This window comes from Atheta coriaria, unplaced genomic scaffold (genome assembly GCF_025399875.1).
Source record: "Atheta coriaria isolate IRGN ID8LTWV9N9 unplaced genomic scaffold, Caltech_Dcor_3.1 hic_scaffold_9_pilon, whole genome shotgun sequence".
In the NCBI taxonomy this organism is placed as follows: domain Eukaryota; kingdom Metazoa; phylum Arthropoda; class Insecta; order Coleoptera; family Staphylinidae; genus Dalotia; species Dalotia coriaria.
In genome coordinates, this window is record NW_027045451.1 from 10126041 (window position 1) to 10151534 (window position 25494).

The window sequence follows — 25494 nt, forward strand, 5'->3', positions numbered from 1 at the left end:
CAATAATTCCTTCACTGCGCGCGCACACAATAACAAGGCTTTAATTTATTAATTTACGGCCGTGTTATAAGCAATTCCTGATTTGTGATTTGTGTACGATTCGGAGACTTGGACAAATATTTATTCAAGCTGTTGTACATCATTAAATCACTCTGTATAATAAGATATTTCTTATTTAGTTGGAAGTGATATATGCTGATTTTTTGTTGTTGTTTTGCTTGTTGGAATTTTTAATGCACTAATGAAGAAAACAATAGACGCAACCACCTACGAATGGTTCTCTGGGCTGGAACTAATTGGTACTCATACTTATTTCATAAATAATTGTATCATGTGTTGACCACAGTGATTATTCTCGATTGTTTGCTTCGGCAAATGGAAATTTTCATTTTCAATTGTGAATTTCAATTCGGTATTGTGAATTTAATTGGGAAAATCATTGCGCGTTGTGAGGCAATGTTGTGATGCTGTGTTTACGTTTCATTTGTTATTATTGCGCATTCAAAACAACCGAAGCGCAATAGAAAGAGCAATAATATAGAGGTATATTTATAACCTTAAAATTAATTTGGTTTTGTTTTAAAATTAATGTGTGCAAGAATGAAATGATTTTTCTGTCAAAATTGCTGTCATCTGTCAAAATATGACGTATACAAGATGGAGGATATTTCATTTCATCTTAAAAATTATAAAACCCTATTAATATCTTCTATCTATATATATAAAAATAAATTGCTGTTCGTTAGTCTCGCTAAAACTCGAGAACGGCTGAACGGATTTATCTTATCTTGGTCTTGAATTATTCGTGGAGGTCTAGGGAAGGTTTAAAAGGTGAGAAAAATTCGAATAATTGCCGGAAAAATCCTCAAAACAGCTCTTTTCTATAGAATAAAATTTGACATTGAGATTCAATCATAGTTATAGTTAAATAGTTGAATTCGAGATGGCGCGCTGAAGTGCATTATTGACAAAACTTTATATGCATAATTTCTTTAAATTAAAATTGCTAATCTTATTGATAGAATTGACTCTTACTACGAGTATGTCTAGAACAAGAGAGTAAAAACGAATTACATTTGTATTAAACACTGCCGGAACGAAGTCGCGGGCAACAGCTAGTTGACAATATTTTTATCTATAACTCAAAAAACATGAATTTATACTTTGTTAGTTCAATAAAAACTAGTTATTAGTTGTAATCAAAACCGAAACCTTTCAAAATTAGATTAACTTTGATACCTTACTAAACCTTTAGTCTAAGCTTTTTCCTTCCTGTGTTTTCATCCAGCTTCCTGCTAAACGCTTGCCATCCCAGTTTACCGTCCAACTAAACGCTTTCATAAGTTATAATCCCTTTTCTGACAAAGCGTATCCCTCCATTTTGACCTCACGTTCCATCGTCCTTTCATATACCCTCGTTTATTTTCTTTTCACAAACTACATCCTCCCGCTTTCGGTTGGGAAGTGTTTTTCAAGGTATCAAAGGTAAAAGATAACACAAATGAGCAGTGATCAACGGATGATGCCATCTGGTTAAACTTCAACGAAAGTTTAAAAGTTGAAAAAGTTCTCAAAATTACAATTTAGGGGTATAGATACGATAGGAGGATAGAAAGGTGAAAAGCGAGTTCGCCACAAGCTCGTAGAAAACACAAGGATTGTGTGTTTCGGTTGGGCTTGCTTGAAATGCTCGAGTTGGAGAAGATTGTAATCAACTAATTAAGTTGTCAGAGTTCCAAGAGATTCTCTACACATTCTACACAGAGAATTTCTAAAGCAAAAGATCCGAAAGTATAAGGAAAAGTTTTCAAGTCACAAAAAACAAATTATTACAGAAGAAAATTGGATTAATGATTAATGTTAATTTATATCAATAATTTTAATAACCATTATCTTATTGTGGTTATAAATGTCTTATAAAACACTTGCCAGTGTTTGGAAGTTACCAGGACGACCTGTGACCAATCTTGACTTGTATTTCCAAATATCCTATGAATAAAACAAATATTACATTAAATATCAAGTGCGCTAAACGGCACTTTAACAACGCTTAGCGACGTTTTCTACTTCCACTTAATTTTCGCGATTAGTTTTGTATTTGAATTATTTTATTTTACTCCCCACCTTTACTACAGCCCGTGACTAAAGTACTTTAGTCACGGATTTAGCCGTCCATGATTAAATTACCACTTTTCGGGTCACGAAACCGAGAAAAACGTGGTGCTTTAAAAGTGAAAGTAGAAAAATAATATTATATCTTCTAAATTCAATAATAAAGCAATAATAAAACAATGAGTCTTCCTTCAGCATGTTCACATTCCAAGTATTCTCCTCTTTTTATCTGCTTTTATCTGACCTTATGAAATTGCTGATTGTTTTCGCCCCACCGCACACTTCCCCAAACTTCACACTCACACACAGGATAAATAGGCTCGGGAAAGGTTGTGCGTGCAGAAAAAGGAAAATGTATTACCGAATATTTCGCAATGATGCCCTTCTTGGCGTAAATCTCCTCGACTTCGCGTTCGATTGCCTCCTGCAGCGAGCCGCGCACGTCAATAAAGAAGCAATTGCTGTCAATAAAGTGGGCCGAAATTGCCTTCCGAAAGCCCTGTGCGATCCACCGCAAACGACGCCAGCCGGCAACAAAACAACACACATGAAATAAAAACAGCATAAAACAAATGTAGCGCGCTTCATATTGTTTCGTCTTCGACGGGGTTTACCCGCAGACCTGCGCCGGCATAATGCCGCAACAAAAACAAAGCAAATATTACGGCTTTTACGCACATGGACACAACTGCGAATTGAGAATAAATTGAAAATACAAACAGGCTTACCTGCGTCATATTAGGGCCGGAACCGTGCAGAAGGAGCGGATGGAAGAAGACGGTGTCACCTGCTTCCATGTCCAGGTAGAGTTTCGAACGTTCTTGAACATTCTCAATGCCTTGGTATGACTTGTTCTTTGTTTTCTATTGTAACAAAACAAAAACGTTGATACGAACGCATTTAAGAGATTAGAAAACTTACACTCAGATACACATGTGGCAGCAATTGATTACGGTGTGAACCGGGAACGACAAACAAGCAGCCATTTTGTTTTGTGCATTTTTCCATTGCTGTCCATGAAGCACAAACGGAATCCGCTGGTCTAAACGGGAAATAAAACAAATCCTACAAGAAATTGATTTGAATCAACTGAAAATTATGAAAATTTTTAATTTTTAATTTAATTTTACTTGATGAGTTGGATGAATTGCAAAAACATCCGTGGAATTTGGTGGTTTGTTGATTATCATTGTATTAATTGTTGTTACATTAGGTCCAACAATGCTGGTCACTACATTGACAAGATCTTTGTTTCTCGCGTATTTCTCAAACAAAAAGTCGTCAAATGTAAAGTCTTGAATCTGAAATTTTAAAGTTTTATTATAATAAATTGATTATTTGTTTGTTTACCTTAAATATTTGATATTCTTCTTCGGATTTATCAGTTTTCTGAATGCCCTTGTCTTTCATGATAGTTAACCCGTAGACTTTAACATGTCCACGGCATATTTCTAAAAATCTTTGCGTGAATTCCTGCAGGTCTTTTTCGGGTATAAGATTTCGGAAGACAATGTATCCATTAGTTTCGTAGAAATCTCGCTGTTCGTCAGTAAAATGCCCGCCATTCACGGTGAAACGATAATTCCTGAAATAAAAGTACGTTAGTATAAATATTTCACTATTTATTTTTATATTAAGCGTACTGAGACATTTTTAAAGTTAAATTCTGATTGATAAAATTGAAAGACAGCAACTGTACAGTTGTATGAATGCGTTTATACTGTGTTTGTTGCCTGGCCAGGCAGTATTTATATGTGTTATGATTAGTTTTATGATTTATTTTATTATGTGTAAGGAGAACAAACTCCACGTCTCCGCACTCTTTGCACTATCTAGCAAGAAGTGTTATTTGGCTTGATCAAACGCTCACCCATTTCGATAAACACGCGACAGTTCAACTTGTGTTGATTACAACTTGCATGTTTTTATCTCTGATGGAATATGGTCTGTTTACATCTTCGTATTCTTACTGAATATTGCTAATATAGAATGTCGTAGATACATTAGTAAAGTTTAATTTTATATTAGATAAAAAATAATAATGTAATTGATCATAAAATGCTGTTTAGAATATAGTCAGTATATAAAAAGAGATAATATGATCTTTGAACCTACTCGGCTAATAAATTTATAAACAATTGAAAACCCTATTTTAGATAATGCTGGATGTTGAAAAATAAATTCTGGATAATGTAATAATCAAAATATATGAAAAAACAAAATAATAAATTGCAATTGTGACATGCAGCGCTATCTACCGGATCAAATTGCCAACTATGCATTAATAAATGGTGTATGTATTGCCATCTAACGTCGCGAAAATAATTTATTATGGCAGATATTTAAAATGAAGAAATTAATTTCAAAACAATTCACACACAGTGATAAAATCCAACATGCGACGTGTGGGGAATCTAAAGAATTTAAGGAATTGCATATTTAAAATATTCTTAAACGAAACTTTTAGATAGTCTGAAAGTTTTGAATGATAATAAATCATCCCACTGATTAGATTCTAATTTTGCATAGAAAAAATACCATTCATAGCTATTTTTAAGTACCGAATGAATAAATAATGCCAAAATTGCTATCTACCTACGTCGTTTTACTTAATAATGCAAATAGACCAATACATTACTTATTTTGGTTGTTGTAATTCTAATGAATTAACGCTGTGCTTTATTATATCACAATTTCGATTACAATTAGTTCCTTTTAATAGTTAATAGCATATGAAGCCTATTCATTAGAGTTAAATATTATAAAAATTAAATATATTAAAATTCTTCTTAAACATAATAACAAATTAAACTAAGACAGCTTGCTGTAACTCGGCGGCGAGAACTTCTTTCGTAAGATCTTCAAAATGTACAGAGGCAAACAAGATATCAGCGTTATCACTAGCACTTTCCAGAAGAAATCTCGTGTTTGGATAAATTCAGAGTCTGTAATAAAATAAACACCATATTACATCCAAACATCATAACGTTACAAAGTACTAGTTTAATAACATACCGAAATAATCGTGGAAAAGGAAAAGTGAGATGGCATAGACGCCCAACGAAAACAATTCGGCCAACACCATGAGATAATGCCATGTGCGGATATTTAAGGCAACCATGATCAATTCGGTCAGAATCAACGAACTGAAACTGATCGCGACGATATGGATGAATTCATCTTCGAAGAGCAATAATGCACCGTACATTATCACGCCACCTAAATTCAAAAAATATAAATACCTAACAAACAACATTTTTATAATTATTTTGGTACATACCCTGATAGATTGATATCAAAACCCACATAAAGAACGTCTTATAAGATAAACTCCTCCCTTTAGACAATTCTTTATATAGTTCCGGAAATGTTAACGCAATTTCTGCACTGACATCCTGATCCAATACCAAACTAAACACCGGGAACATCGTGTAGATAGTGGCGTAGCCAACCATAAGCAAACCCTGATAAAGCGCGACCGAAGACAGATAAAACACCGAACTGAAAACAGCTTGCATTGTGGAAATAATGAGACCACGATGCACCACAAATTGCGAAAGAGACGCCGATCGTTTGTAAGATCGTCTACCGTGTACCAACAGTAGTCGCGCCAAGTGCGAAAATTGTGGGATGCTGAAATCTCCAGCAAGTGAAGCTTGTTTTCCTTCACGTCCTTCAATGCCTATGCCAGCATCGGCTTGTTGAATCATGCTCACGTCGTTACCACCATCACCAATGGCGGCAGTTCGCTTACCTGTGTGTTTCTGAATTAATTGCACCTAATAAATAGATTAATAGCAAAATTAATGTCTCTTTCTGTTTAAAAAGCTGTAGACTACATACAACTGTAGCTTTTGTGTTGGCGAACACCTGCAGCACACAACCGCAGGCGCAGAACAAGCCAGATCCATAAACTCCTGTTGATAGTATTGCAAACACACTTCCAGACTCTCTCCGGTGATAACCAAGGCGCAATCACTGCGACGTCGGAAAGAGTTAAGCTCTAAATGTGCGTCTGTACGCGTCACAACTTTTTTGAACACATACAAACCTAAAAAAACATAAAAATAAATAAAAATATTCATTATTTTTAAAATAACTTACTTTGTGTTCTTGAAACCAGTTGAGAACTCTTTGCAATGCAACAAGCTGTCTCCAACTTGTCCCCAGTCAACATCCAAATCTTAATCCCAGCATTCCGCAATAATTCGAGTGTAGGTCTCACATTCTCCTGCAATTTATCCTCCACACCAGTCACACACAACAACTCCATCTCGCGTTCCAACGATTCGATAACTTGCGCAACTCTGGATACCCTATCAGTGATAGCCATCCGTGCCGCGTTGTATCTAGTCTCAAAATCAAGATACTGTTCCTCAGTGAGTATCTTTTTAGCCACCACCAAAGTTCTCAAACCTTCCCGTGCCATATTCCCAACTTCCTCATCTAACCAATCAGTGTATTGCACTATAGCAGACATGACCACATCAGCCCCTTTCAGATAGAAACAAATCTCTCCAGTTTGAAGATCTTTAACGATGATGCCCATACGTTTGGTTTCGCTTGTGAATGGAAACACTTGCAAAATCGTGTAATTTAACAATCTACCATTGGGAGCTTTCAATCTCATTGAGTTAAGATCACGTGTATGAAGTGTTAATCCAACTTCCTGCGTCCATTGCACTAGCGCAACCTCATCGGGGCTTGAAGCCTGATAATTCACGCAGTTTTCATTCACAATGTGTTGATCAGCTTCCACTTCGGAAGTAATCGAACTGGTTTCACTATCACCAGTTGTTTCATAGACAGGAGTTACATTGTGACACAGTGCAAGCGCTTGCACAGCATCTTTAATCCGCGTATTTTCAAGGCGTCGGAACTTACCATTTGTAGAGTTCGACATTGTTTCCGGATTACTATAGGCTCCTTTGAGCACAGAAGCTACATCAATGAATGTCTCAGCTGTGTAGCTAACCGTCCCCAAGTGTAATCTTTTTAGTACCATGGAATTCTGTGTGAGAGTACCTGTCTTATCACTCAAAAGATACGAAATTCGGCCGAGTTCTTCCGGAATGGTCGTGCAACGCACAGCGGTGCCTTTCAGCAACGGGTCTCTACCGATCGACCACGAATAGAAGGATTTACCCATGTCAAGATTTACTCGCAAACTGTAAACGTGTTTCGCGCGTGTTAGTCATGTTTGTATTCAGTGTAATAATTGCACCTACCTGATCGGGATGATGTATGAGAAAAGTAAAATAAAACGAAACGTGTATCGGTACCACGGGCCGCTGAATCCCTTCAGCGCCATCATAAGCAAAGCCAAACCAACTACAGCGGCAAACAGCAGCTTGGTCAGTGTGTTCAACTCCATGTCCAAAAGACCTACTTTCGATCGGGGTGCTGAGTTATTCATTACGGAACGGGTTTCTGGACCTAATCAACGGGAGAAACAACACACGCACACATTATCAATCAAATCAAAAAATTTTCACAAAAACCAATAAATACCTGTGTAAATGACAACGCCGAGAGCTTGTCCGGATGCGATAACACAATTAGTCCATAGCGTGTTTTCCAAATCAAGTCCTTCACTTGAATTTGGTGAATCATCCTAAGCAATATATTTATTAATAAATAGTTTTAAGTGAAAAACTTAATACTTACTCTTGTGAAAGTACCAATGAATGAATGAATATCTTTTTGGGGTTTTTCAACGTAAATACTTGCTTTGACCTCAAGCAGTTGCTTATCTGATTGTAATTTCTGTGTGTATGGTACAGCGAGTCGCAATTTCCAATCAGTCTCACCATCGAGTTGATCAGTGCGCACAAACACCGAACCAGACTTTTCGGATGTTCTCAGAAGCACCAAATCAGCTGGAATACGTTCGTCTTTGTCCACAATGATTAAATCGCCGACTCTTAACTTGGAAGCAGCCACAGTCTCATAAAGTTTATCTGGATTGTTCGTAAGTCTCGTGCAGCGTTGACTATTAACCTCCTGGTCTCTTCTGTGACGCCGCAGGTCATCAACGGCTTCTCTGCAGATTGTTACAAATAATACAAAGCACTGAAAATAAACATATGTTATGTAAATTTATTTGTTTTTATTGGTGTGTGTGTGTGGTGTTTTCATTTACCAGTGGTCCCCAATATGTGTAGAGATAACCAATGCGAATGTCAGGTACAAACTGGCTGAGCGCCATGATGAGAAAGTAGAGATTGAGGAAAAACTTGAACTGCTGATAGAGCACGAGCGGGAGGAAGGTGATAATGTTGTACTTCTGATTGCGGATGGCGTTCGCCGGATACTTGCCCTGCGTGGGCCGCCCGATGAGGACGGTGCGGTCCGTCAGCTCGCGGGGCCCGCAGCATCGCTTCCACATGGAGCACCAGCAGCTGGAACAGAAACAGGCGGGCTTAGGCGCGCTCATACTCGCGGTGGTCGCCTTCGCGTCGCCCATCGTCCGAAAATTACAGTGGCGCAGCTAGCGAGGCGCCGGAATTACGTCGTGCTGTTTGCGCTAACGTCATGGTCTGATTGATGATGGCGTGCGGTGGAACGCGAACGGGAGTTACCTCAGGAGAAACGGTTCTTTGTGGCGCTTGTTGATGAGTGGAATGTCTTCCTTGGTGGTGGGCTGTTTGTTTAGCGTCAAGTTGCTGCTCTGCGACTGCGACTCGACGCTGTCCATCGCTGCGGCACGCCTAACTGTTTATTTGGTTGATTCTCACGGCCAGACGCGCATTAAGTGTATGTTTGACTGCACGAGATGCAAAACGTAACAACAATTGCGTTGCAAGTCCCACTGCAATCGTTGTGTTGCCCTACTGATACGATTCGATACCTGCGCGTTGTGCTTGCAAGCGCAACACAAAAGAGCTGTCACTGCGTCAGCTGACTACCGGCTCGTCGACGCTAGCCGTCGCCACTGGTATCCGAAGCCGCAAAGTTTCACGGGTTTCAGACTTTTATTTTCATGTGTGTTGTATGAAAACGCATTTAACCATGAGTCATGTGTTGTTTGTTGTGCGGCCAGCGTGTCGCAATCAGAGCAACACGCATGCACCGAATATAACTACGTGTTAGAAATCAAATCAAATCTTCGCATACCTGCAGAGAGAGGTGACCCATCCTCGCCGCCTTCGTCTACCGCGCACATAATGGCTCGGCAGGAAGTCCTCCATGTCCGAACCATTGTTTGCTGAATTAGAACCTAGCAAAAGATCCGTTTCTCTATCAGTCTCGAAATCTTGCATGGGATATTCCATTCCCGACGACGAGCTGCTATATTTATAACCTCACATTATGTCCGACTACGTCCCACAAACGGTAAACAGACAGAAAGCACCCCCACAAAAGCGTAAAGCCCTTAAACCTATACGGCCCACCCGGCCCAACTTACACATTACGTCTGTGCAATACCATGCTATGAGGGATCGTCGGGGGGGTTACGGCATGCGAGGAGGCACTTCGGGCTAGACTGTCGCGCGAATGCCTCGCCAATACGCACGCACTGCGCTGCGCTCAACACCCAGTATGTGCGGCCGATTTTAGCGCACGCCAAACCACTACGGATGATAGTCAAACTCTACGTGCCGGAACTCATGTTACTCCAATAAGAACTCCACCAATGAAACCACTACAGTCAGGTCATGCAAAACAGCAATATTGTTTCAAATAATTATCTTATCTACTCTAATCAGTCATACGATTGTAAAATCATATATGACTAGCATTCAATTCAAGTATGTTCAAGTATCTATGTCAGTAGAAACTGCATTGTCTGATTTGTTTTATCAAGTACTTCAGGAGTTTGAGAAAAAGCAAATATAAAATAGAAAAATTCAACTACCTAATATTTTTTGTGTAAAGGTACTCACTAGAAACACCGCTGGGAAAGTATGTTTGATGAATGAATCATCACCAACTGCCGGGCTGCCATCGATCTTATCTGAATGTTTGTTCATAAAACAAATTGTAAACTAATCTAAACACAGATTATCGAGCGCCATCTATCGGTGATTTGATGAAACTAAATCTAAGCCATAAACTACGACAACCAAATTTCTAAATTTGAAAACCAAAATTTTCACATTTTTAAGAAGAAGTTAAACTAAATTAAAATTTTGTGTTATTTCAACTTGAAATAATTTATAAAACAAATTATAAATCTATCTAAACATAGATTATCGAGCGCCATCTAGCAGAAATTATATAACATTATATCTAAGCCACGAACTTCGATAAAACAATTTCTAAAATTTCTAAATTAAAAAAAAATTGTTTCCTTGTGAAAACATAAAATTAAAATTCAAAATTTTCAAATATCTATGCATATTTTGGTGTTATTACAAGCTGAACTAATTAGAATGGCATGTATTCCAATTATGTTTATGGTTTTGTGCGTTAGCAATGGAAATATGACTGTAATTAATAATCCGCTGGGGAGTACATATTCTGATGATGCATGACGAAAGTTATTAATACGCTTTCGTCGAATCAATTTTCTTGCGTACTCGCAAATTACTAGTTGTACGCGGGCGGGCGCGATGTGTGTCGCGCGGAATTAAATCGTTTATTGCGATCGCCGCGGACGAATCTAATTTTAAAATCGAACTGCGCAAAGAATCGAAAATACGCTCGTGCTAAATTGTAAACTTGGCGTTAAGGCACGCAAAGTGTAGAATGAAGTAAGTACGTTAAACTTAAGTAAACTACAGCAATAAACTAATCAGGCAAATCATTAAAAAACACGTTTGTTGTGTTTTGATTGCGATTTGTATGTTTAGAGTGATTAGTCGAGAAAAAATTTTGCATAAAAAGTAAAAATTTGATTTTAACACACCTGTAAGAGGTTTAATTTTAAGAATTTTTAGTTTTTTCGTGGTAAATTACTTTATAAATGCATAAAAATAGAAATATGTTGTTAATTTGCATAGATGGCGCTTTTGTAACTGTCAAAAAAGTTACATAACCTTAAAATAACATCAAACAAATCATCTGTTTTAAAATTGACAGCCCAACACATAAAAATGTGGTTATGCACTTCAAACGTGCCAAAACCTATTTTTTAATGCTTAAACTAAGCAAAAAATATGTCTACCACGCCAAGTATATTTTTTTCTCATGATATATAATATAAAACAATTATTACGCACCTGTTCATTGTTTTAAAACTTATTTTCAACACTTGTAGTAAATATTAAAGTTTATTCCATGATGCGCCTGTTGTGCGTTGATGGCTTGATGGCTGTTGCGTCTTGCGCGCTTGCAAATGTTTCAACAAGTGGGTGAAAAAGTGCAATTTCTTGTCGGCGGGCGCGATGAAGGGAGACGGCGCGAATCGGCGTGCAAAGGTGCGATCGGTCCGCGGTGCGCGTGTGTCCGACCACGATCAAACTCTGGCGGGCGCGGCGCGTCGCACGCCCGCCGCACACGGCATCTCCAAGTGTGTACACATCTGCCTGCCAATCCTGCCGTTTTATCTGAAACTAGCAGGAAGCGCACAAAAGCCGGCGACGGCGACGCTTAGTTTAGCCGCAGCTGTCAACTGAAACGCCCGCCAAAAAATAAATCTCGTGCGGAGCGCGCGAACGCAACTTTGCACACGCAAAATATTTGACGAAACTTTCAACAACTGATCAAATCAAATCAAATTAACAAATAATTCAAGTTCAAGTTTGAAATAAAATTAAATAATTTTAAAGTGTTTCTGAGTGTTTTATAAATTAATAATTTTAAAATGATTTAATTTGATGATAAATTAATTTAAAAAAAATTTAAAATGGAAACAATGTCGCATACGAAAAGCGCTCATGAGCTGGTTGAAGTCACACAGAGTCTTCTTCGCAGTCAGAATCATCAGGAGGAAAACGGCAGCGTGGAGACACTCACCGCCGGCGGCGAAGAGAAAAAGTTCGAGGAAAGTCCACGCAGTAAAACTAAAGAAAAGAAAAACAATCTGCATCAACACCAACAGCCGCATTCGACACCAACATCCACTTTTGACGACGGTTATGGTTCTTGCAATAGCACACCACAAGGTTCTGGTAAGTATCAGTTAATTGCTGGATTAATAATTAAGATGTGATAAATCAATTTGGTTGACTGAGCGGAGCGCGCGATTTCAATTAAGTTGACCTTATTTTAAAAATATGTTTAAAATGTGTTAAAATGCATCTTTTGTCACTTCATTAAATGCGTTCGCTGGAGAGCAATGAAACGATTAAATATTCATATTAATAAAATTTAATTGCTCGGAATTAAGACCTCAAAGTTGGTCGTTTTTCGACTGCGCATTAATTGAGGCCGGCGCGCTTGGGCTTCATTATGGAAATATTCGTGCGATGCGTAAATATTCAAAATATTCGCCGAGCAAAATAAAACATATTAATTAATACACTATATGATTATAATATACAAATCGTGCGTGTTTCTGACCTTTACTCATATTAAAACACGCCTTAAATAAACTTTCTTTAAAAAAATTTTGGAATTTTTTTTTCTTGATGTGATGTGAAATTGATTCCTGTTTATTGCTTTCAATTTACGTCTAATTTCATCCCGCAGATCGCATCCTGCAAATTATCCCTCGGTCCTGCAACTGTCATTTCCCTTATTGTTGCATATTGAATACTCTCGGATGCATCACCACCGGAAACAATTTCATCTCAGGCACCCCCGACTTGTTGAGAGACGCGCGTAAATGTTTTCGTAACACAATTTCGCGTTTGCAATATCGACTAATTGCAGACTTCAACTTGAACTAGAAAACGCGACCGCGAGACAAGACAATACCTACGTACCTACAATACGTGCATATAAATATTGCAATGCGCACGCGGGTTGTTGTAAACCAGTGAATAAAACACGGAATGTAAGATATTCCGCATACTCTGCGCCTCGGTGTGTAATAAGTCGGACTTGAAGTCTTGGACAGCATAATAAAAGTTTGGAATTCATAAACTTTTCATAAACCACATTTCTTATTCGCTTTGCGTTGATTCTAACCTCGAATGTCAACTTCTAAAATGGCCACTTAGGAGAATGTTTACTTTGTATAATATGTATTTGTTTTTTGTATGTGAAAAATTTCATGTTTGCATACGTTTTATTGCTTTGGGTATTTGGCAAGTTTCAATGGAGCCAAGTTAACGTCCATACAAATATCTAATTATCGCTGAAATTTATTATACACTTAAAGAGTTATAATGTTGGGCGGCTCGATGCACCAAGCATTGTGTGCTATTTCGAAAATTTGCTGGCACAATGAAACGCGTCGGTCATGCATTCGACACACATAACTGCAATAAAACAAATTCACAGCAAGCCTAAACAAAACATAAATCTATTATTTGCTAGTAATGCGTAAAATGTAACAAGTTTTGTGTATAGTGTTATAGTTTAATACACAAAAGCAACAAGTTGACTGCAAATTTAAAATAAGAAAATAATTATGATATTTCATAAAGTAAGTGTGAAAAATATAATAATTTAATACTCGGAGTAAAAAAAAACACTTAAAACATTTAAAATATTCTTTTACATAAGTTTTCAAGGCCTGATAATGTAATAGGTGTAACTGAAAATCATGAAAATTTAGTAAAATGGCTGAGAATGCAAATATTTTAATAAAATGACATTTCAAAATTCAAATAAGCAAGTTTTATACGAGTTGAACACTAATCAAAGTGAGCAACTCAATAATTGGGCGCAAGTTTAAAATTTACAAAATAAAATTGACTTTTACCACTTAAATCCGAGAATTTCTGCAAAATATCTTATATATTGTGTATCTACCGATATTATAAAAGTTGTGTTAGTTACATCATTAATAACTCAAGAACTGCTGGACAGATTTTGATGATCTATGATTTGTTGGATTTGTCTCCATCCCGAATAGCAGAATAGCAATTAAAATATTAAAACTTATGGCATAAAGGGTGTTAAATAAGGGATGAAAATTTGTATACATATTCAAACGTAGTTATAGTTAAATAATTATTTCCTAGATGGCGCTAAAGTAAATTATTAGTATTTTTAATTTCTTTAAAACATAAAATTAATACCCAAATATCAAAACGACCAACTTTTAACACTTTATAAGTAATCTCCAATAAAATACTCAAAAGTTTAAGGTTTTTCACGCATTGCACATGTGTAAAGTCTCAATTTACACATAAAAACAAAATGCCTGCTGATGAAGTCGTAAATAAATGAAAACCTAAATTCCATTCGCATATTTCGCGCCGTCCGCAACAACCATCATTAAACGCTAATCATGATAATGTGCTAATTGGTCACATCAGCGCCGCCCATTCGCCATGCGCGAGCTTACATACATACCGCGCCGATTGAAGCAACAAGATTTATGAAGTACACGCAGCGAGAAGACGCTTATTAATTCATGCAAATTAAGTAATTACACGCGCGAGGCGTGCGCGCTTCTAATGAATCTAATCGGGCGATTAATAAATATGATAAACGACGTGAAAATATTTCGCGCGCGCGCGAGTGTGTTGTAACACACGCTCGCAGGCGTTTGCAACAAGGTGTGTGAGACATGTCCGACATGTTCAACAACTTGGAGCTGTCTAACATCGGCGCAACACCGCATAATCAGGCACGTTTCGATGCAAACATCTTCATAAGTTTTCGTTGGACATTTAATGCCAACTACGAGTAGTGTACCTTCAACCTACAGAGAAATAGAAAAAACGCGGCGCGCTTGATCAACAGTTTAGCGCATCAACAAGCAGATTCCAATTTCGCTGTCAGCTGCCAAACGAATCCAACACGTGGCTGAAATATTTTTCTACGTTTTAACTAACAGCAAACAATTAAAAATAACATTTTAGCAAGTTGAGAATATTTACGAAAGTTTGTTTTGTATCTTGCGTGATATTTCACTATAACTAACTATTAATAGTTAATAGTTGATGAAAATGAATTTGTAACATTTTAACGTAGGTTCGCACTCGAAGTTTATCTTAATTGCTAGAGTCGATAGCGAATTAATCCGCTAAATAGCTAATAAACTCGTAAAACGTGCACGAGTTTAATAGGCGTCGACACGTTTGCCGACCGGCGGCAAAAACGCGCTAAAATCCGATAATATCCGCGTTAATAATCCCCGCATCCGACGCAATCGCTTACGTCCGCGCATGCAAATGACACCGCCGCCTCGCGCACGTATTTAATAATCCGGCCGGCGGTGGCGACGGGCGGCGTTTTCGTTTTGTTGCATCAAAATAGCCCGAGTGCGACGACCAGCGATAAATAAGAAGTAAGACTTGATAGAAAAACGAAAACAAGTCAAAATTCGAAATATTCCGCAACTGTATTATTTATACTCTGTAGCTCTATAGCCGGTTGTGTACTAGCTGTTTAGAATTAAATTAATGAGATTATTTGCGGTTTAGTCTTTTGTAGGAGCGATTTGTTTGAAACTTGAATTAAATCATTGTTTTCTCTGACTTTGCGGGCAAATAGGCCGGTGGCAGCTGAAACTAGGCGATAGAACTGTTCCGAAATTAAGTTTTATTCTACAATTCTATGCTATATTTTAATTAAAACTTATTCCGTGAAGCCACAAGCGTTTATTTTAAATTCTTCGGTGTTTTAATTCAAAATAAAGATTTTTAAATAAATATCTACGGTTAGTAATTTATCCAACATCGCGACGCGGAATTCATATTTAGACTTCAAAAAATATTAACCGGCATTTTTACTAGAATAATTGAGTTTATAATCAACATACGAAAGATTAAACAGTTCCCTATCAGAGTAAAATACCAATATTGGGTAATTTTTTTTTCTTCGATGTAACGACACCTCGCAATAAAATGAAAAATTGTTATCAATGAACTGTCGCAAACGGAAAAGTATTAATTTTTGAAGATTATTCGATAAATTGGAATATTTAATCCGGAAAAATTATGTTTTGTTACGGTGTTATTAGTAACTTAATAATTTGCTCATTTGTGCGTAAAATGCTAGCCAAAATACACAATTTTTGTTCTTCCCAGTGCTTAAAAGTATACTTTTGCATACTAAAACAGTACAAAAAGTAATTTACGCACTTATACCGAAAAATAACTCATTATATGTAATTATCCACCAAAAATGATATTCGGTATATGCTTTACGCTATAAAATTATAAAATTTGAGAAGACGCGATGCACGCTCGAATAATTTAATAGAAATTTTAATTGTGCCAGTTGGCATTGTTTGCGTTTAAAACTCGGCGCACAATGCGGCTGTGCGGCGGTCGGGCTTAATGCGCTCGCACACACGCACCCCTAACTAAGTCTGGTGCGAAGTTTCCGTATCGACAGTGGTGGCGGCGGCGGCGGCGATGACGGTATTCCCCTTTCATTTGCGGCGTGACGACGGATCGGATGCATTGTCTTCGGCTCTTTGGCATTCTTTCCACCCTCTCAACATGTGCGCATCACATGTGTGACAATACAAATGAAAATTGAAAAACTCAAAAATCCAAACCAAATAAAACCAAATCTCACACTCAACGCGATGATAAGTGTGTAGTTTGTGTATAAAATTTAGGTAATGGCGCTGGCGATAATGAAATCTGCAGCCGAATGAAATGAATACGCGGTTAATGTTATTAAATAAACATCCATCTTCATTTGCGGCGGTCGTCAGAGCTCGTCACACGCGTCACTCGCTTGACACAATGGCGACTTGTTCACAAATTTATAGTTAAAATAGTTCTGCTTCAGATTACAGCGCTGAGTTCGAGTGTCCGGTGGCCGGCGCTCGCAAAACAAATTCATTAATTTATTGATAAGCTTCCTCCTCAACTGGAAGGCAAACAGGCGCTATACTAATAATCCTCTCACGCTAGACGAAATTCATTATCACATTCAGCTTTTTAATTCGGCGCTCGATTTAAGTATTGGAAAAGCGCTATCACCGTAGTAATTCTTGTTTTCCAAATATGGCCGCACATTCCTTCGCTCCTCGACTTATGGATAAATTAATCGACATCGACATCGACTTCGTGCATCTCCCCCGCTTCCGGTCGCGGGCCCTTCTTGCGATGCCGGTGGTGGTTATGAAGGAATTTTTCCGCGGCCTTGTACCTGATGATCTTATCCTCAGGGCCGGCGGGCGGGCGGGCGACGAGGGACATATCTCTCGTAATATTGGTGTCCTGGAATGCAGTAATGCGGCGGCGGCGGCGATGACGGCGCGCTCTTTATTGAGAGATGAAGCCGTGAGACGCTTCTGGAATGCACGTATAATAGGCGCGCGCGGTGCGATTCTTCTTCCTTTCGGAGACCCCGAGAGCGTGTGCATTCGAAGACGCCGCCGTCACGACGCGCCGCGTACGCGTTGGCAGCCACCGCGCGCGCCCAAAAATACGCCATAATCATCAATATTCATTACGCGTTCCGGCATTATCACTCATCGAACAATCTATTACAATGGTGCGGAACTATCCCTGCTTTTCGACAACTTTTCAACCTCCGCAATTAAACGCGCCATCTATGAAACAATAGCCGCGAACGTAATAAATCAACCGCAATCCACATATCTGATGATTACATAATTAAAATCATGTCCAACACGATGATTACATGTTGTACGCCGCAACTAAATAGCAGAAAACAAACGATAAATTTCATTTTTATCGCATATTTATTCAAATGGAAGCGCGCGCAATAAATAACGCAAGTGGCACGCATAACATTTTCATAAATCCGCTCGTAATCGACACGTTTGACGTATCCGACGCGTAATTAATGCGCCGAGCGGCGTTATATCGACTTGCTAATCGCATAATTCACACGTAGCTTAATGAAAACCAAGTGGACAAACAAGCAAAATGTACAACTACGTAGCGCCAGTTTTATGTCCTTAATTCTTTACTCTTAAGCCGCGACAATATTCAAATTTTATGTCCGGCACGTCGGACGCATCAAGCGCATTTGCACCATAAATCGCCGGGCTTTTCATGGTCAACGCGACAATGCGCGCGCGCTGGCGTTTTATGTCGTATTAATGCAAATCGCGAAGAGTTTTTATTAATTTTCAAGACGCCGCGCGTCGAAAATGCCATCACTTTACCGTCACCGCTGCGAATGTAATTCGATGAGGCTTAGGTAATTATCTAGTGCGCTTCCGGGCAGTCAAAGTCTCACTTCCGGACTAACTACCAACGGTAATTGAGTAATTAAAACGTTTAATTTCTAGCTACTCACTCATCAATTTCGTAAGAAAACTTTAAAGTTATTTTTAGTTGGCAAATGAAAATGATTTTTTCTATTTCCGCCAATTTTTACACGGTTTCGAGACACAAAAATTGGAATTTTAATCATGGCTGTGACTAAAGTAGTTTAGTCACGGGTTGTTAAAGTACCACTTAGCGCACTTGATATTTAATACACTAAAATATTTTGTACTTTTTGTATTTTAGGCAAAAACTCCGGGAAACAGTTGAATCCGTTCACAAACTGTGTGACCATACGGAAAAGTAAGTTTGATCAAGTTAAGAATGTGAGAGATTATGTAGAAACTTGTTTGGAAGTAAATTTTAAGTCAATTTCTTACCTTTAAAGTTGTTTTCCTTATGATGCTGCAGAAGACCTACACGTCCAATTAGAAGAAGATGAAAAGTTCGAGTCGTTCGCGTTGTCGACCAGCTCCAGCCAAGTGGAAGCGGATCCAGACTCACCGAAGGACCCCAATGGGGGTGTGGACGATGGCCGCGAGACGTGGAGCTCAAATGCTGACTTTTTGTTGTCGATAATCGGCTTTGCTGTCGATTTGGCGAACGTCTGGCGGTTTCCATACCTGTGCTATCGCAACGGTGGCGGTACTAAGAAAAAAACACGCAACTAACAACTCAATTGAGTATTTGAATCTTCTTTTTTTGTATATAGGAGCTTTCCTCATACCTTATACACTGATGTTGGTTTTCGGGGCTGTTCCACTCTTCTACATGGAGCTGATCCTCGGCCAGTTCAATCGCGAGGGGCCTATCAGTGTCTGGCGAATATGTCCCCTGTTCAAAGGTAGAAATTGATTCATTTTCTCGTCGTAATAAAACGCCCCGAATCGGTTTTTCGTTTATTTTTTAATACGGCACATTTTAAGTAAATCCGCTTGTGATGATGTGTTCGCAGGTGTCGGATTCTGTGCCGTCCTCGTCGCCTTCTACGTTTCGTTTTATTACAACGTTATAATAGGTAAGTGACTGGCGCATTTGCTCATTTTTTCTTCGTCATTTTCGCATTCCATGAGGAAGGAAAAAAGTGACGTGTCTAAACGAAATCGAATTTAACGCGTGTTGCGCGACAAATTGCACTTGAGCACATTTTGAAGCCGTGTGCTGCGACGCCTCGTTTGGTTCGATTTACGAAAAACATAAACGTTTGACGCGCGTCATATTCGTTCGGGCTAACAATGTCGATATTGTGCCACTTCGGTCGATGAAAAAGTTGAGAGTGGGCGGAAATTGCGTTGCTATCACGGCGAAACTCACTCGAAACGGAAATAAATACTGTAGGGGATGCGCGCTTTTGGCTCACACTGTTTACATCATGTAATAATCAGTAAATAATTGCGTTAATCAACGGTTAACAGCATGGTCGTTGTACTTCCTCGGCGCGAGCATCAGCGAAAATCTGCCGTGGTTGAATTGCAACAACACGTGGAATACTGATTTGTGCTGGGACAACACCACCTCCAAACGCATCTCACCGAATACCAGTGTTCCGGAAGAGTTTAGCAATCGTCATACACCAGCATCTGAATTTTTTCAGTAGGTTTAGTGTACAAACAAAAATATTTCAACTTTTAAAACTATGCAAAACTATTTTTTTATGTGAAGTCGTAAAGTATTAGAAATGCAAGGAAGCGAAGGTCTTCACGACATCGGATTCCCAAAATGGCAACTGGTACTTTGCTTGATGATCGTCTACAGTATGTTGTACATCTCACTTTTTAAAGGCGTCAAATCATCCGGTAAAATTTAAAAAAAAATAATTTTTTAAATAATTAATTCCTAATTTTACCTTTCTGAGCAGGAAAAGTGGTCTGGATCACAGCAACCATGCCCTACGTAGTCCTGACTATTCTTCTCATCCGAGGTCTGATGTTACCTGGAGCCCTCAAGGGTATTTCTTACTACCTCCAACCGGAACTATCAAAATTGAAAGAAACCCAAGTGTGGGTTGATGCGGCCGTGCAAATATTTTATTCCGTCGGGGCTGGTTTTGGTGTACATTTATCCTATGCCAGTTATAATACATTCCATAACAATTGTTATAGGTATTTATTTAATTATTTACTCATTATTTTAAGAGGAAATATTTAATTATTTTCTATGTTTTTCTTTATTCTAGAAATTGTATAGTTACCACTGCAGTCAACTGCTTCACGAGTTTCTTTTCCGGTTTTGTCATCTTCACTTACCTTGGTTACATGTCCTATAAACAAGGAGTTCATATCAGCGCAGTCGCAACGGAAGGTCTGTTAACATATCATGGTATCAACACAATGTAAATCTGATGATAATTCGTTGTTTTCTTGCCAAACAGGTCCTGGTTTGGTGTTTCAAGTGTACCCGGAAGCAGTTGCCACCCTCCGGGAAGTCACTTCTGGTCGATGCTGTTTTTCTTCATGTTGATCATGCTGGGGCTTGATTCTGCTGTAAGAAACTTAAAATTTTCAAAAAAATTAATTTTTTAATTTGATTCTATAATGTTGTATGCAGATGGGTGGATTAGAATGCGTCATAACTGGTTTAATGGATGAATTCGCCGGATTCTTCAAGCGTATTAGACTCTCCCGAGAAATGTTCACGTTGGTCATCATTTTCCTCTCGTTTTCAGTGGCTACCATCAATGTTACACCGGTAAGTTTATTTTTTACATCATCTTAATCTATTTTTATAAAAATTAATTTCTCTCCAGGGAGGTATCTATATGTTTCATCTTTTGGACACTTACGCCGCTGGTATCTCTCTGCTCTGCTCGGCGCTCTTTGAAGCAATCGCCGTCTCTTGGTTTTACGGTGAGTAAATACGCCCGCGATGAATATCAAATCAACATTATCCAAACTTGATTTGCATCTATTACCTCCCACTGTTTGTGTACTGTTTCCTCGGTTAGGTCTGGATAAGTTTACGCAAGACGTCGAGGCGATGATTGGCATCAAACCGGGCATCTACTGGCGAATATGCTGGAAATTTATCAGTCCACTGTTTATCATCGTAAGTTGAAGATATTATTTTTAATTTCAACAAGTAGTGAGTGAAATGATTTGTTTGTTGAATTTATGAATATTTTCAGGGCGTTGTGTTGTTTGGTTTGCTGAATCCACAACAGCTGCAATACAACGATTATCTTTATCCGAATTGGGCAGTGTTGTTAGGGTGGGGATTAGCGATGTCTTCGATATTGATGATTCCAATTGTGGCCATTACGCAATTGTGCAAAACAAAAGGAGATTTCACCGAAGTAAGTTTTTCTATTTTCACATTATAAAAAGCTTATAAGTGAGGTTAAAGTCAACATAACCTAATTTTTTTTTCAGAGAATAGCCATAAACATTTCACCAAAAGAAGAACACGAGCTGATCCGTCAAGAAAAACTCGTAAGTCGATTCAAAGCGAAGCACTGGCTGTACGTGTAAGTGTAAGACTAAGAATCTCCAGCACACCCACATTAATAAAAATTTAAGCATTGAAGCAAGTGTTGCCACCTATTTACTTCGTTGACATATTGACAAACGAAATAATTGATTCTTATAGTATGTGTGTGTGAAATTACGCTGGCCGTAATGTTTTTATACAAGCACAATGCGTACGCAACACGTACAAATACAAAGTATTATTATTAATATTAAAATCGATATGCGCATGCGCACACCAACCGGAAATTTTATTTAAACATTCCAAAACTTACAAAAAAGAGCTTATAAACTCGAATCAAAAAAATATCAGCAACAACTGACGCATACGCCATTATTCCAATCATTAACCGATTTCCGGTTGTGGTGTTTCATGCGATATTCGAATAAACAATTGTATTATTACTTATTACTCTCTATAAAGTTGTAGATTTAAGTGAAACTCATGCATGCACAAGGATTTGCAACAAAAGCGGGCAAGATCAAGCTGCATCTTGTACATATAACCTTGTCTAACCTAACATAACCTCCAATAACCTAACCTTAAATGTGTAGAGGAATTTAAACGTCCTGTATGTGTACTTGAAATTGTACAAATGTGTTGTTTCCGTTTGTTCGTCAATCACACACATCGATTGTGCGATCGTTTTGACAACAAAAGTGTAACGCTAGTAATAATTGCGAGAGCGCAACAAACGAATGGGTCCAAACTGGCATACCTCTTGCAGAGACAGACTCAAATAAATACTATAAGCCATTTTGATTCGAATAAGCAAAACAACAAAACTTGCTTTGTTTGTCACGCATTTATCTAATACTTAGAATCAAGAAAATATGTGTAGAGAAATAGCTTTAAAAGTGTTAATAAGTCGTTGAGTACTTAACTTAACTACTGATATGATTGTATGTATAGAAAATGTAACGTCTAACGTTAACTCTGTGTTGATCGTTGAAACGTAATCTAGGAAAATATTGCAATGCTGCAGATTGCAATGCGATTTGCAACGCTAGACAAATACATGTAATGTTATTGAATCGTGTGATAAATGTAGTTTGTATTAGTTGAATGTAAAAAAAACGCTCTTTCGTTTCACTTATCTAAGTCAATGTCTACGTTTATGATATGATACTACTTAATTTGTAAATTCAATGTGAATAGCTGAATACCGGCATTCGATGTACGTTAGAAACAATCATGCCTTCGTTGTTTCTAATCGAATGGAAAATGCGACTTGTTATTCATGTGTAAATATAAATAAAATATTAATAATAAACTCACATCTTTGTTTGCTTCACTTTTTGTTCGCCATGATGCACTCGGAGTGAATTTTTGCACAAACAACAACCGAAACAAGTGAAACACGATTTCTGCTAGTGATTTCTACTATACCCAACGTTATAGCGCCCTCTATGGCATACGAAAATGATCATCGAAGCGGTAAATTTAAAAGCTCCGAAGACTTCTAGGTTATAAAATTCAAAAAAGTTACAAGATTCAGAACATGCTCGTTTCTTATCACTTTTTATTCGCACGTTGAACGGTAAAGACTAATTTATTAACCATGACTTGCCGCGAGATTTTAACTTTACAATTCGGTCATTATGCTAATTTTGTCGGTGCACATTGGTGGAATTCACAAGAATTAAGTTTCGAATATAACGCGAATAAACCTTCGACAATTAATCATGACATACTGTTTCGCGAGGGCTTAACGCCGAACGGTGAGGTAACTTTTACACCCAGACTCCTGCTTTCCGATTTAAAAGGTAGCCTTAAATCCCTTCCGAAATATGGTAATCTATACGGAGAAGCAAGTCCCGAAGAAGCGGATCCTTTATGGTTTAAACCCGCTGAAGTCGAGGCTGATCCCGAAATCCCAAAGAATGAATTCCAACAAGCCATTGAATCCACTTCTGAAGGTGCCCCCCAGGTCATAGATACTAGAACAGCCGAAAATTTACAAGTTGATGTCTGGAGTGATATTCTTTACACAAGATATCATCCAAGGACAGTTAACATTGTAAATGACTATGAGCATGGCAATCTTGACAATGATTTCGTCGCTTTTCCCATGGGTTGTAAAATTTGGAAGACTGTTGATTATGAAGATGAGTTTGCTGATAAAATCCGGATGTATATTGAAGAATGTGATCATTTTCAGGTGATTTTGATGTTTTTACTCATTATCATCATGACTAATCATGTTTTTCTTTGTTAACAGGGATTTCAAATCTTATTGGACTCAACAAACGCGTTCGCCGGCTTGGGCACCGCCTGTATGGAGCATTTATACGATGAATACTTCTCAAAGAAAATGTTTGCCATTCCCCTCATACCTGGAACTCATCCAGATTACAAATATTCCACAGATGAAGAAGAAGCCAAGTCACAATATAAAGATACACTTAGAGCTCTTAATTTAGCATTTACCTATCAGAAGGTGAATGAAGAAGCAGCCATTTTCAATCCGTTGTGTACAGCGCAGAAGGGCTTCAGGCAACCGGGGGAGAAGATTAATTTTAATAATGTTGAATATGACATTGAATCTCAGTATCACACGAGTGCGATTTTAGCGTCGGCGATAGACACATACACGTTAAAATACAGAATGAAGGATAGTCGGTATGGAATTAGTGATTTGGCTTCTGCTTTGACTGCACATGGAAGGAAAGGTGTGGCTGCTAGTCTATGTCTTCCGTTTGCGTTGAATGAAGATCAGGAATTGATTGATTGTCTTGATAATTGGGACGGACCACTCTCACATTGTATTACTCCAAGAACTAGAATAGGTAAAATATTATTATTGTGGTTTTACAAGTGAATTGTTATTAATTATTGTAAATTGTTTTGTTTTACAGGTACTAAGAGAATGACGCAACTTGTGACGCTCAGAGGAGTTCCGGAATCTCGACTAAAGAAACCTATAGCGCAAGCGGGCAAACAGAAAGATTTACCTGCGTATAAGTGTAAGAATATTCAAGAAATGTTGTCAATGTATTATTCGTACACTTGTGATGATAGTATTACAAATATCACCAGTGTAGAGAAAGGTTTTTGTGTAAAAACTCCGTTTCCGCAATTGTTTTCGTCTAAGATTGGTGTTCAGGGTAATGTGATGTTTGATCCACGGATACAGAATGTTGGTAAGTGCTAAAAACTAATTTATAAAGTTGATTAGTACATTAAAACTGTTTAATTATATCTTTTTCCTTTGAACTTTAGGTGTGGAAAGTGTGCCCGTCTTAGCTGGTCTTCACAATGGAATAGAATTTGGAGAAATGTTGGAATCCTTATACAAACACACCAAAAGAATCCGCATCGATAAGTTTCATCAGTACCCCAGCAATGGCTACGGCAGAGACGAGTTTGATGAATGTATGGAGCAAATTATAACGCTGAGGGAATGCTACGAAGACAATTATTTAATTTGATGTGTTGTATGTATTACTATTTTTGTACTTAATATATAACTTAGGGACCCCTTGCACCTCGCGTCTTTGAACACATTGGCGTGAGGGTAAGAGGACAAACCTGTAAATTTCTAATTATACCTGCTTTTGTGACTCAACTTTCTCCCTCTCTTACCCTTACCTCCCACCACATTTTGCGGGTCGCCCGCAGGTATAAAAGGGCTGCGCGAAGTGCAACACATGCTCAGTCGGGTCTGAGTTGTCCAGCAGTCCAGTCGCAGGTTTCTAGGCTCTTCTCTTGTTTG

At 38.2% G+C, this 25494-nt stretch overlaps 4 protein-coding genes across 5 annotated transcripts; 2 read left to right on the top strand and 2 right to left on the bottom strand.

Moving 5' to 3' along the window:
- Positions 1-1847: 1847 nt before the first annotated feature.
- Positions 1848-3951, bottom strand: LOC135798924 (phytanoyl-CoA dioxygenase, peroxisomal-like). The gene is made up of 7 exons (XM_065311907.1): positions 3756-3951; positions 3463-3697; positions 3243-3413; positions 3034-3177; positions 2841-2975; positions 2474-2611; positions 1848-1989 (listed from the first exon to the last, which is right to left on the bottom strand). Exons 1-7 carry the CDS (start codon positions 3761-3763, stop codon positions 1915-1917), a joined length of 906 nt encoding a protein of 301 aa, XP_065167979.1. The 5' UTR covers positions 3764-3951; the 3' UTR covers positions 1848-1914.
- A 799-nt stretch (positions 3952-4750) lies between these two features.
- Positions 4751-9398, bottom strand: LOC135799590 (probable phospholipid-transporting ATPase IIB). 2 transcript variants are annotated; one of them, XM_065312738.1, is made up of 10 exons: positions 9229-9398; positions 8255-8513; positions 7780-8184; positions 7624-7726; positions 7341-7548; positions 6217-7280; positions 5949-6163; positions 5393-5891; positions 5128-5331; positions 4751-5057 (listed from the first exon to the last, which is right to left on the bottom strand). In XM_065312738.1, exons 1-10 carry the CDS (start codon positions 9384-9386, stop codon positions 4924-4926), a joined length of 3249 nt encoding a protein of 1082 aa, XP_065168810.1. In that variant the 5' UTR covers positions 9387-9398; the 3' UTR covers positions 4751-4923. The 2 variants fall into 2 exon arrangements, with proteins under 2 accessions (XP_065168810.1, XP_065168811.1); XM_065312739.1 differs by lacking the exon at positions 9229-9398 and adding an exon at positions 8694-9022.
- Positions 9399-11262: 1864 nt separating this feature from the next.
- Positions 11263-23052, top strand: LOC135799587 (sodium-dependent noradrenaline transporter-like). Its single transcript, XM_065312736.1, is given in 16 exon segments — positions 11263-12167; positions 18561-18617; positions 18726-18959; positions 19027-19158; positions 19270-19332; positions 19730-19907; positions 19977-20110; positions 20173-20416; positions 20491-20615; positions 20686-20727; positions 20730-20797; positions 20862-21002; positions 21061-21160; positions 21259-21359; positions 21439-21606; positions 21683-23052. Coding segments are annotated over 16 exon segments (2151 nt in total). The 5' UTR covers positions 11263-11902; the 3' UTR covers positions 21782-23052.
- Positions 23053-23224: 172 nt separating this feature from the next.
- mst (misato mitochondrial distribution and morphology regulator) lies at positions 23225-25347 on the top strand. The gene is made up of 4 exons (XM_065312737.1): positions 23225-23940; positions 24001-24568; positions 24638-24922; positions 25002-25347. The coding sequence occupies exons 1-4, from the start codon at positions 23341-23343 to the stop codon at positions 25208-25210; spliced, it is 1662 nt and encodes a 553-aa protein (XP_065168809.1). The 5' UTR covers positions 23225-23340; the 3' UTR covers positions 25211-25347.
- Positions 25348-25494: the final 147 nt, after the last annotated feature.

What these genes read in the sequence shown, in the direction of transcription:
- mst (XM_065312737.1), top strand. Translation starts at nt 23,341, where the DNA reads ATGACTTGCCGCGAGATTTTAACTTTACAATTCGGTCATTATGCTAAT. An exon ending in AAGAATGTGATCATTTTCAG is followed by an intron (nt 23,941 to 24,000) that starts GTGATTTTGATG and finishes CTTTGTTAACAG; the next exon opens with GGATTTCAAATCTTATTGGA. An exon ending in TACTCCAAGAACTAGAATAG is followed by an intron (nt 24,569 to 24,637) that starts GTAAAATATTAT and finishes TTTGTTTTACAG; the next exon opens with GTACTAAGAGAATGACGCAA.
- LOC135798924 (XM_065311907.1), bottom strand. An exon ending in TGCCACATGTGTATCTGAGT is followed by an intron (nt 2,976 to 3,033) that starts GTAAGTTTTCTA and finishes TTGTTACAATAG; the next exon opens with AAAACAAAGAACAAGTCATA. An exon ending in GCATCATTGCGAAATATTCG is followed by an intron (nt 1,990 to 2,473) that starts GTAATACATTTT and finishes TTTTATTCATAG; the next exon opens with GATATTTGGAAATACAAGTC.
- LOC135799590 (XM_065312738.1), bottom strand. Translation starts at nt 9,386, where the DNA reads ATGGAATATCCCATGCAAGATTTCGAGACTGATAGAGAAACGGATCTT. An exon ending in TCATTGGTACTTTCACAAGA is followed by an intron (nt 7,727 to 7,779) that starts GTAAGTATTAAG and finishes TATATTGCTTAG; the next exon opens with GATGATTCACCAAATTCAAG. An exon ending in AAAAGCTACAGTTGTATGTA is followed by an intron (nt 5,892 to 5,948) that starts GTCTACAGCTTT and finishes TCTATTTATTAG; the next exon opens with GTGCAATTAATTCAGAAACA.